This window comes from Lupinus angustifolius, chromosome LG14 (genome assembly GCF_001865875.1).
Source record: "Lupinus angustifolius cultivar Tanjil chromosome LG14, LupAngTanjil_v1.0, whole genome shotgun sequence".
Lineage (NCBI taxonomy): Eukaryota > Viridiplantae > Streptophyta > Magnoliopsida > Fabales > Fabaceae > Lupinus > Lupinus angustifolius.
This window is the reverse complement of record NC_032022.1, coordinates 3747139-3759057: the sequence shown is the minus strand read 5'-3', so window position 1 is coordinate 3759057 and position 11919 is coordinate 3747139. Positions and strand designations below refer to the sequence as shown.

At 34.5% G+C, this 11919-nt stretch overlaps 1 protein-coding gene across 3 annotated transcripts; it reads left to right on the top strand.

Annotated features, from left to right (window-relative positions):
• Positions 455-8080, top strand: LOC109327058 (xylose isomerase). 3 transcript variants are annotated; one of them, XM_019560048.1, is made up of 21 exons: positions 455-561; positions 822-905; positions 1114-1218; positions 2118-2192; positions 2296-2425; positions 2666-2757; positions 3096-3152; positions 3973-4046; positions 4133-4187; positions 4271-4372; positions 4704-4755; positions 4837-4882; positions 4956-5011; positions 5489-5540; positions 5640-5719; positions 5834-5904; positions 5994-6034; positions 6370-6469; positions 6740-6811; positions 6955-7032; positions 7812-7971. In XM_019560048.1, the coding sequence occupies exons 2-21, from the start codon at positions 840-842 to the stop codon at positions 7845-7847; spliced, it is 1440 nt and encodes a 479-aa protein (XP_019415593.1). In that variant the 5' UTR covers positions 455-561; positions 822-839; the 3' UTR covers positions 7848-7971. The 3 variants fall into 3 exon arrangements, with proteins under 3 accessions (XP_019415593.1, XP_019415594.1, XP_019415592.1); XM_019560049.1 differs by lacking the exon at positions 455-561 and having other exon boundaries at positions 840-905; positions 7812-7843; positions 7896-8080; XM_019560047.1 differs by lacking the exon at positions 455-561 and having other exon boundaries at positions 840-905; positions 7812-7983.

Below are 11919 nucleotides of genomic sequence, written 5' to 3'. Positions count from 1 at the left end.
GCTCTTTCAAAAAAAGTAAATTAAATGAATATTCAATAATATATTAATTATGTATAAATTTTTACATTCATAATAAATAAATAATACATTCTATTTTAATTTAATTTTGAGTATTATTTAATTATAATTGATTTTTAAATAAAAGTTAATAAAGATCCTCCAAATACATATTTTTTATAAAATGGCTAATACGATATATATCCTTAAACTGTTTCAGAGTGTGCGTATCTTCCAAACAAATATCAAACTTAAATCATATATATTGATGTGTAATAATAAAGCATTGATATTAAGCTTATTAATTAATACTAACAAAATATTGCGAAATAGTAAAACTTAATATGAAATCAATAATTTAATTTATAAGAGTGAGGAAAGTAACAATTTTATTCCTTAGCTAAGGTTGAAGATGCGTAAAAAAGAAAAATTATTAATTGATAGTGATGAGCATTTTCGAAAAATAATATTGGAAACTCTGCCATATATATATATATATATCTTGGTATTATCACTTATCTCATTCGAACTCGTTAGTTTCGGCTGAAATCACAGTTACGATCTGTAAGTTAATCTCGCTCCTTCTTCTTAGCTCTTTCAATCTTTTTCAGCCACTCACTTCGCTCTTTTAATCTAATCATAAGCGCTTTTGCATTAAAGCTGGTTCCTTTCTCATCTCTTTGGTACTGAATTTGTTATTTATGGAATCGGTTTCGTGAGCATTCTTTAATTTCTCGTAGAAAAAAATTTCATGTCTTTGCATGTGCTTATAGACGAATCTAGCAATTATTTATTTATTTTTTAATACGTGATTATTTTGGCAGGTATTTTATCTTAAATCCATGAAAATGGAAGCATGGAAAATGTTTCTACTCCTTCTTTGTTTACAAGTGTTGTCTTATCCAGTGGTAAAAGTCACAATTCCCTAGTTTATTTTTTTATATATTGTTTGTTTGTGTTTTTTGGTACTACCAAGTTTACCCCTTCAATTATCAAACCTTTTGTTTTGGTCTTTACGGGGATCTGGCGGGATATTACACCACGAGTCCACCGCCTTGTTGTATATTGTTTGGTTTGGGGCATGAATATGTAACTTTTTGATTTGATGGGAAGCAGATTGGTGCTCCTCAGACATGTCCTGCTGACAAGGCTAGTAAGAGTGATGGTTCAGATGGATGGGAAGGGGAATTCTTCCCTGGCATTTCCAAAATTAAATATGAGGTATTTTCATATAATTTCTCTGCTGAAACTGTGATCAGGTCGAATTAATTTTTTTAAAATATCTTTGATGGTAAAGCTGCTTGCTTTGTGACTTGATCATGTTTACAAATCTTGGGAATAGTCTCTTTGCGGGGGAGCATAAGGCTGCATGCTTCTCCCATTCTCAGGATAGCATACCCCACTAAATAGGAGTGTCGTGCACTGGACTCACCCAATGTTTTAAATTGCTGTTGCGGTTATTATGATGGTAGTTATTGTGGTTGTTGCGATGCACATTGCGGCCGTTGCGCTGTGAATTACTTTGTGATTAAAAAATTATTTTTGAACTCGATGCTCCTTAATATGGTTTGATGAGGTTACGTTGTAGCCCGATGTGACCACATTATTGTGATTCGCTGTCACACTGCAATTGCAATGTGATATGGTTGTGGCGGTCACCAAGGTCACCACTGCCATAATATTGCAGCCGCCGTGATGCTGTATGCAATTTGAATCAATGGACCAACCTAAAAAATATTTTTTTTATAAAAAAAACTTTGGGAAATTACACCTACATCTCGTGTAGGTATTATTTTGTGGGGTCTCAAACACATCTTATCCATTAATGATGCAAATACATATATAATTTTATAGTTGTAATTGAATAATGCACTTTTGAGGAGGGGGAAATTGTGCAACTGCTTGCTCATACTGTTTGGGGAATTACCATTTTTGTTTAATCCTTCACGATCAAAGGCTTTATGAACTGAACTAATCTTTCTCATATTTCTTTAAAGAATGATCTTTTCACGAAAACATTTTTTTTGTTGTTGAGAAAAAGTCTCATGTGCAATGTTTTTATGTTTATTTGTTCCCATGTAGTGTGTGTAAGTTTATTGGTGCATATATTCAATTTTCAGGGTCCCTCTAGCAAGAATCCACTTTCATTTAAATGGTATAATGCAGAGGAGGAAATTCTTGGGAAGAAAATGAAGGTTGGTTTTCATCTTTGTTCCATGAAACTTGTCAAGTTTATCTACATTATAATCATCCCTAGTGTCTATTGGATTCTGAATGGAATTACTTATATAATTGCAGGATTGGTTCAGATTTAGTGTTGCCTTTTGGCATACATTTCGTGGCACAGGTGCTGACCCGTTTGGTGCACCTACCAAGCAATGGCCATGGGAAGATGGTACCAATTCATTAAACATGGCTAAAAGAAGATGTATGTTATCCCTGACTCTCCAATTTGACATTTCATATGTATAGATTTGTGTTTGGTGAGGGTGAGCCTTGACATAACGGTAAGGTTTTGTGACCTTGCGGTCATAATTTCGAGGCCTGGAAACAACCTCTTTTGACCTCCCAGACCCCATCAAGTGGGTGCTTCTGCTTCATGTACTAGGCTGCCATTTTTTTTACAGATTTGTATTTGGTAAGATAATTTTGCCTTAACTTGACACAGTGAGAGCAAACTTCGAGTTCATAAACAAACTTGGAGTTGATTGGTGGTGCTTCCACGACAGGGATATTGCCCCTGATGGAGAAACTCTAGAGGTTAGTCAATATTTGAGGAGTGCTAATTTGTAGATGCTGAATGTTAATTTTCTAATGTGATGAAAATCAATTACTTTGCAACCATTTCATTCATAAAATAGATTGGAATGCCATTCCCATTCCAATTCATAAAATTTGTTTCATATGAAATAATGGTGCCCATCAGTTTTTATAATTTCTGGTCATCACTTTTTACGCAATTCATATATTTGTTCCTGTGAAGTTTCTTCAACTGTAGTCATAGCATGTGGAATGTCATTCTAGATTAATGTATGCTATCTATATTATGATTTCCTTCTTTTTTCTTAGCTATTGAATTGTGGTTGTGTTTATCATAGGAAGCTAATGCAAACTTGGATGAAGTGGTTGCCCTTGCTAACGAGCTTCAGACTAAGGTAATTAGACATGAATGTAGCAGTTAATTTTTATTTAAATTCCACGTGCATGATAGATCATTTTCAAGTATTCCCTCTGTCTCATTATCTTGGTAAAAGTCAGAAATATCAAATAAAATAAGAATTAATGTAGTACACGATTTACTCATTAAGTGCGAAAGTATACTACAAACATTTTCTGCACTGTTTTCTTTCACTATTAATGGATCAAATATTTTCTTTCCTAGTAAATTAATGCGTCTTTCCTTAATTATTCAATCATAGATATAATATATCATCTTCAAGGTACTTTATTTCTTATTTTAACTTTTATTTGGGACAATGGTTATTTACGTTTTTTACCAAGATAATGGGATGAAGGGAGTAGAAAATAAATAATAAATTACTCCTCTAGCAACATAACATATTCAAAGGCTCAATTTCTATATACCAAGTTCTTGTATACAGTACAGTCTTTGATTTCAGACTTCAGAGGTATACAGAACATGGAGCTAAGCAGAAATTTTATCAATTGTACTTTAAATATGATCTTACACCCTAAGTATTTTTTCCCCTAATTGCTATATTGTGGTAGAATGAAAAACAGGGATTTATAGAATTATCATCATTTATGTGCTATTCTTCTTTGTCATTAAGTTGGTAATAGAAGGAAATAGCCATAATACTTTGAGCAGTCAAATATAAACTCTTTTTTCCCCTAGTGGACAAAAATTCTTGAAGTATTGGTTGTGCTTTGAATTCCTTGCCAAAAAATACGCCCAACTATGGCTTGGTAGAGCAGCCACTACAATTTAATAAATTTTGTTATATGACCATATAGGGTAAAAAAAGAGTTTTATGGGGAACAGCTCAATTGTTCATGCATCCTCGCTATATGCATGGTGCTGCTACTAGGTAAGAAATATCCACATGTCTATAGATATTGTCCATATCCCTATTGGCTATTTGGCTCATGGCTTACAGAATCAACTGCTTTACAGCTCTGAAGTTGGGGTGTATGCATATGCTGCTGCTCAAGTGAAGAAAGCCTTGGAGGTAATTTTCTGCATGTGCAAATCAATAAGGTCCATTATCTTTATAGAATAACTGTCCATTTTTCTGATTCAAACATGTTGCAGGTCACACATTATTTAGGGGGAGAAAATTATGTTTTCTGGGGTGGCCGCGAAGGTTACCAATCCCTTTTGAACACAGATATGGAAAGAGAGCTCAATCATTTGGTTCGTAAATTATTTATCTTTGAAGTCATTGTTTGGTTATCCGGTTATACAGCCTTGTTGTTTTCTTGTATAAGCTAGCAGTTTATATGAAATTTCAATTAAAAATAATAAATATAGATGTGAGTGCTACAGAAAAGAATCCATGAAAGCATGTCCAGAGCATGAAGCTTTACGATAAAAGTATTTTTTAGCTGCTCCATATGGTTTGTATCTATAATGTTGTGAAAGTTTCTGTTCCTCCATAGTGGTCCCTTCTTACAAAATTAAATGCAGTTTAACCACTCTGCACTAGCTTTTCTTCATCAACTCTATTTATTTTTCTTGTTTACAGGCTAGATTTTTTGAATCTGCAGTTGCATACAAAAAGAAGATTGGATTCAATGGTAACATACTGGAATTCCAAACCACCTGAAACATTCTCTGATTACTTAATTCTTATGGAATTTCTTTTTCTTTGATTTCAGGGACACTGCTAATTGAACCCAAGCCACAGGAACCAACAAAACACCAGTATACTTCTTGCCTGCGACTCAGTCTGTAGTTTTACGATTATTACCCATACTGAGAACTTATGTTTTTCCAGGTATGATTGGGATGCTGCAACTGCAGCTAACTTCTTGCGAAAATATGGACTTATAGGTAATATTTATTTGTCTCGTCATCTAACTGTCCTCATAAACCAAAAAAAGAACATGGTGTCTTATTGAATTGTTAATAGACAGTAAGCATTAGGTTTTTGAATTGTATATATCTTTCTCAGTGTTCTAAAATAAAGAGCAACATGTTTTTTGACGTTTTGCTACTATATTCGTTACTTTTGCGTAAGTCCTTTTCTCTTTGTTTGAGTTGGGAAAATTTCTTTCTACTTAGTTCATACTTGTATTTGGTTGGTTGATACATGTGTATAGAAAATTGAAAGCAGCCCTTAATCTAGTACGGTTCCCATTAATGCAGAAGCAAAACAAAAATAATATCCGTATAAAAAAATGTGGAAGCAAAATAAACAGGACAAGTTTCTTGTATTACACTTGAAATATTATCCCTAATTACATTCATTCTGAAATGTGTTATTCCGCTGATATTTTTTTTGCAATTTTATTCCTCCCCCTTCTGCAGATGAATTTAAACTCAACATTGAGTGCAACCACGCCACCCTTTCCGGTCACAGGTGAACTATTGTTCTCGTTCGTATTTACTGTATTAAATTTGATTATCATGACTGAGACTGTGGGTGTTTACTTTGTCCTTTATTGCTTGTACATCAAAGTTGTCATCATGAGCTTGAAACTGCAAGGATCAATGGACTGCTGGGTAATATTGATGCAAACACTGGTGATCCTCAAGTTGGTAAGTTCAATTTTTTTAACTTCAAAGATAATAACATAACTCTTTAACCTACAAACAACGACTGTTATTCCCCGGATAGAGAGTTGAAACTCGAAGCTGTTCTCATTTCTGCAGGTTGGGACACAGATCAGTTTCTTGTAGATATTCAAGAAGCAACAATGGTTATGCTCAGTGTGATCAGAAATGTATGTTAAAGCCTGTCTTGCATCATGAAAAATGCTACTTTGTTTTAGAAATGTAATCTCAACTTCCTTTTGTCCTTTTCCTTTTACAGGGTGGAATTGCACCAGGTGGATTCAACTTTGATGCAAAATTGTGAGTTCTACACTATCTTTGAATACTGTCTTTTTGTTAGAAAATATAGATATAAAATCATTCTTAGGTCTCCACATAACAACTTAAACTTTTAAGATATTTGCTCTTTGATGCAGGGGTTTAATCTTTGCTTCCTGCATGTCATAATTAATTGAAAATTATACATTGTTTATATTTTACCTTCAAGGGCTTGTGGAAGGTTGTAATGTTAGATTTAAAAACCACCAATAGCTTAAGATTTTAGGATATTGGTCTATCACTTTAAATTTATTACTGCCACTATGATGGAACTTCCATATGTTTTTTCTGAATTTCTTTTCTGGGCAATCTCATAGGCGGAGAGAGAGCACAGATGTTGAAGACCTGTTCATTGCCCACATTATTGGAATGGATACGATGGCACGTGGCCTAAGGAATGCTGCTAAGCTAATTGAGGTGATACCTTCTGTCCTGACCCTCCCTTATATAAATATAAGGGTCTGTTTGTGAGTTGATCATGGGAGGACACTAGAGGGAAGATAAATGCTTCATAGTCATGAAATATAACTGTGAGATGGCTCTCAAGTCTTCCCTTCCCTTTTGTTCCCCTTGAAAAACTAACTCCCAAACAGACCCTTAGGATATAGATATTGAGAGTCTTTGTCCAAAATTTTTTAATCTCTCCTGAATATCAAACTAATTATTTCTTACTATGTTGAACCAAAGGATGGTTCACTGGCTGAGCTTGTCCGCAAGCGATATCAGAGTTTTGACACTGAAATCGGGGCTCAAATAGAGGTAATATAATTCTTCCAAAATTTTATTTTTATCTTCGGTTAATTTCAGTCGACCCCAAATAGTGGGATTAAGATTTGGTTGTTGTTGTATCTTCTGTTAAATTCTCTTCATGGTTAATTTTATCGGAATGCTTGTTTCTATAGGCTGGTAAAGCTGACTTTGAATATCTTGAGAAGAAAGCCAAGGAATGGGGAGAACCAAAGGTTGCTTCAGCAAAACAGGTAACTCAATATCTAAACTTTCTGTTACAATAAGGGCAAAAATCATATTATATTTGCTTTGAATATGTTAACTACAACGCTCTTTAATAGCATGCAAAGAAAGCATGAGTAACCCTTCCTAGACAAAATTTAAAGAAAAAAAGATAAATGCACCGACAGTGTAAGAGTTTTTTGCAATGTCACTGCATCATCCACTATTTATATTTAATTATTATTGACTCTTAAATAGAAGTAATACAAATGAATTATAGATAATGTACTGGCTGTGTATAAATCTTACACTGACGGTATGTAAATATTACACTTAAACTTAAAAGTTTTTATGACATTTTCATTGACATTTAGAATGAACCTGCTCGAAATTTCATGTAAAGTTGTGGATCAGCTATTCCCTAAAACTATTGTTTTCCCTTAGTCCCTTGATTTTGGTATATAAATGCATAATTCTATATAATTAATAATCATGTATATAATGGTGTAACATTTCTTCCCTTTTCTGGATTGGAACCAAGCATACACTACTGAAGTAGCGTCTCTCAGTTATTAAATTTTAATTTTAAGTAAACAGTTCGGTTCGCTTGGTGGGTTATTCTGGGTTAATGCAGTTTAACCCGGCCGAATAGGAATTTTTACAGTCCAGACCTCTGTTTGGTTATGAGTGCAAACTCGGGCTGTTTGAAAGCCCGGTCAACCGTATGGTCTAATCCTCATATTATTCATACAAATTATAAACACAATACTTCTTGTAAATGCTAATATTGGTCTTTGTGTTGTTGCAGGAGCTAGCTGAGATGATCCTTCAAAATGCTATGTAGATAGCATCACCTATCTGTGTATGGTTGCTGTTTTGCTTGTGCTCTAGGTTAGGAACAGCACAGCATAATAGGTTTAAAATAAGGGAATCAAGCTTAAGATTTAGTTATACCTGTAACCTTTTCCTTAGTGAAAATGTTATGAAGACTTAGGAAATTAGCCATTAGGCAGAGTCTTGAACACATTGATTGTTATATTTTAATAAGTGAAGTTCAATTGTAGTTTATTTTAATAATTTTATTTAACATCATCTTAACACCATGTGGATGATTTAAAATAAAATTACCCATAACACAAGCGAATGGAAATAAGTAATTATGATTGTAAACTGAAGAGGTTATTCTGAGATCCAATGGTTGTGTAATGATCAGTCTCGTAATGAAATTGAAATAAAAAGTGCTTTTTATTTGTTAACATAAAAGTTTAGATTGGGGAAGGTGATTCTTAGACGTGGTTCGTTAGATCAATCAATATTATTGTCATTGTGGACAGGTTTGAAGCTAAAATTAACTACACTGTTGGTCTTCTTTACTTTGATTATTGTTTTAGAGATCTGGGTGTGGTGGCTGGGTGAGTAGGATCAGAAGGCACATTTTCAAATCCTAGAAATAACTTTTCGAATTGTGTGAGTTATGAGTCAGTAAGGTTGTTTAGTGATGAAGAAGTTACTGTTCAAATCTTGAAAACAATCTTAGGGTAGGATTGTCAATATCTAACATTTTCAGACACTTAACTAGCTCGGAGCATGTACTGGGTCACAAATTAAATTAATAAAAGTTAATTGAACAAAATTATCCATAATGACAAGTATGGTAGGTTATGGGGACATTTGATGGGGAATTTTATATTATTAATTTTTTTATATTCTTCCACCTAAATTGATAATAGGGGAGAATTTTTATTTTATTTTTTATTTCTCCCTAAATCAACAATAGGGGGGAGTTTTTATTTTTTATTTTTATCTCCCCACTAAGTCGGCAATAGGGGAAGTGTTTTTTATATTATAGTCGCTAATAATATCTCTTACAATAATCATCTACATTTAGCAATTACTAACATTCAAATAATAATTTATAACAATTAAATATTCTAAACTTAGAAGAATAGAATAAAATGTAGTAATTGAATGATATACTAACCTCTAAATATGTGAACTAAATATCTCACTTCAAAGTTCCATCAGTTGAAAGAGTGAAGAAATGTTTCTCCAAAGGTATGAGGGTTGTGGCCTTGTGGGTGTATATATAGGGTTTGGGGAAAAATTAAAACAAAAAACTCCCTCCCAGAGCTGATCTAGGGGATCCACGAAAAAAAAAATTATACATAATACAAAAAAAATAAACATAATATCCCCCCTATCGCTAATTTAGGGGGAGATAAAGATTTAGGGGGAAGATAAAAAAATATAAAAAACTCTCCCCTATTACCAATTTAGGGGGAGATAAAAAAATAAAAAATAAAAACTCTCCCCCTATTGCCGATTCAGAGGGGAGATAAAAAAAACTCCCCCTGTTGCCAATTTAGGGAGGAGGATATAAAAAAATTAATAATGTAAAACTCCCCTTATTGCCGATTTAGGGGGGAGTAATAATAAAAAAAGAAACTCCCATAGGGGAGCCGAGTTATGTGAGAGGAATGAATACAAAAATTAAACTCCTCCTACATTGTCGAGTTATGTGGGAGGAAAACAAAGTTAATCGACTATTGCATTGTCTAGTGTACTAAAACTACACTAGTTTTGTAAATATTCAAAAATGTACGCCAAACCTATAATTTTTCAGTCAAGGTGTACCATTGAAGTGAATTTGCCGACTTTTATGCATTGGTGTGGTGAAGCTTTAGTTATTTATGATAGATAGCTTAGCTAATTGTATTTACATGTAACTTAGAGTGCAAGCCATTACTTGAAGGAGAGTTAGTTTTTGGTATTTATTGGTAGTTAAATTTTCTCTCTCTCTTGTTTGTTTTCGTGTTATGTATATATGCACTTTTATTAACTATATAACAAAAAAAGGTCTTTGTCATGTTGTAACGCCCCAAAAATTACTCCAAAAATCTTGCTAAAAAATGAGTAATTTTTTTTGTAATAATGAAGCCATATAAAATTTATTTCCTTATATTCGTTTTATTTTCGGAACATCACTTTAAGTAACAAACAATGTGGAAAATAAAAAATCATTACCTAATGGTAATAAAAAATAACTCAATATAACTTCGAATCATACTTCATTAGAATATCATAAAATGTTGATACGAAGTACAATGCGGAATCCTAATCGTTGCCCAAATAAAACTACTCACAAAATAAATACCATACATAGATACCATAATCAAAAAGCATAAGGGCCTGTGTAGGTATAACGGTTTGCCTCAATCCTCCATGCCCCCTCCTAGGACAACAAAAAGCGGTAACTCCGAATCCTGGCCGAACGACCCATCTGAACAAAACGCGAATAGAAGACAAATAGAAAGAAGAGGGAGTAAGACATATAATGAATATTACTCATTGATGGCGTGGAATTACACAAAATATTACATCTAGACAGACACGCATAACATACACAATATATATATCCCTCACATAAATACAAATGATGAATGACAGTTATAACTCAAACCATGAGGATTAATATCCACAATCTCAATGTACGAATGCTATGTTTATTTCATCTATCCTTACAGCAATATCCTTCCAATAAACTATTCGAAAATAACCAAGAGTACAGGTCTCATAACAAGCCGATTTGAACGTACCAAACTATTCCTCCCAAGGATATATGATCGATCTATTCTGAAGAACTGTCCATTTCAGGACGGTGTCGTATCAAAAACTTCCTGGGCATCCCTCTCATCGATCCTGATTGCAAAGAGGGGTTGTCAGAGATTGTTTAGTTTGCGCTGTGAGAACTGTCCGATCCAATAGAATACCTCATCCAGGAATACAAGGGACTCATCTCACCAAGACTCACCTTCAAGACTTTGCTGACGAATCACTGCCATCGCCATCCCTCTCAACATCTCGGGGCTCGTTCATCTCCCGTAAATTTCCTCTCCACTACTTAATTATTCATAATGAGTATGCACACTAATCGAGGTTAGCCGATTAAATCTTTTAATCATTATTTTATATGATCGGCTCAACCTAAGACATCTCCTAAATGAATGCTTCATGTGGGACCCGATCTTATGTCATCACGTAATAGAGGAATAACATCCTTACCACTATGAACCATCACGAATATCCTAGACGACCACATGGCCAAGCCTCTTACGGTCAGACGACCTCGCTGCATGGTATCATGTAATCCTTTTTTGGCATTTCCCTAATCACAACATCACAGTCGAAAACCTTGACCTAAATAGGCGCAAAAACAAAGGTACTTGTATAAGTTTGTCGATTTTGGGCACCAGACTCAATCATCTGTGTCACGGTCTTTCCCAAGTGTAAATACACTTCACACCCAATCTATGGCTATTGCCTAAGCAATCAAACAATCAGAAACAATAAAAAATATTGTATGTCTCTCGCTCAAGCGACGAACTCATCAAAATAAACTCAATTCTCTTCCTAATTCTCGTCCAAGCAAGGGACTGTAGCTCAAACAACAAATCCATCAAAAATTGGTCAAAATACCTGTCTGGTCCTTGCCGAGGCGAGGTACGACCGCTCGGGCACCAAAAACGCCCAAAACAGGCTGTTTAGCCCTTGCCCATGCGGGAAACGCTCGCCCAAGCTGGCTCGCCCATGCGAGGGGTTTCTCGGCCAAGCGCCAAAGTGGGGCCTCTCTTCTGCTTCTCCCTCGCCCGGGCGAGGTGGTCCAGTTACTAGGACCATTTTCCTCGCCCTTTTGGGCTACCGGATCGAAACTCTCCGCTACTTTCGATCCTTATGCATTTTAGTTTCTCGAGTGGTGTCATTCATGGGTAACTACCATAATACTTGATATTTTAAGCTATCCTAAGCGTACAACTTAAGAAAGTATCCGTACAAAATCCATGCACGCAAATATTTCATTAAGTACTGGTTTTCTTAATACACAAATATAACTCCAAATATTTGAGATAGTTTAGGAG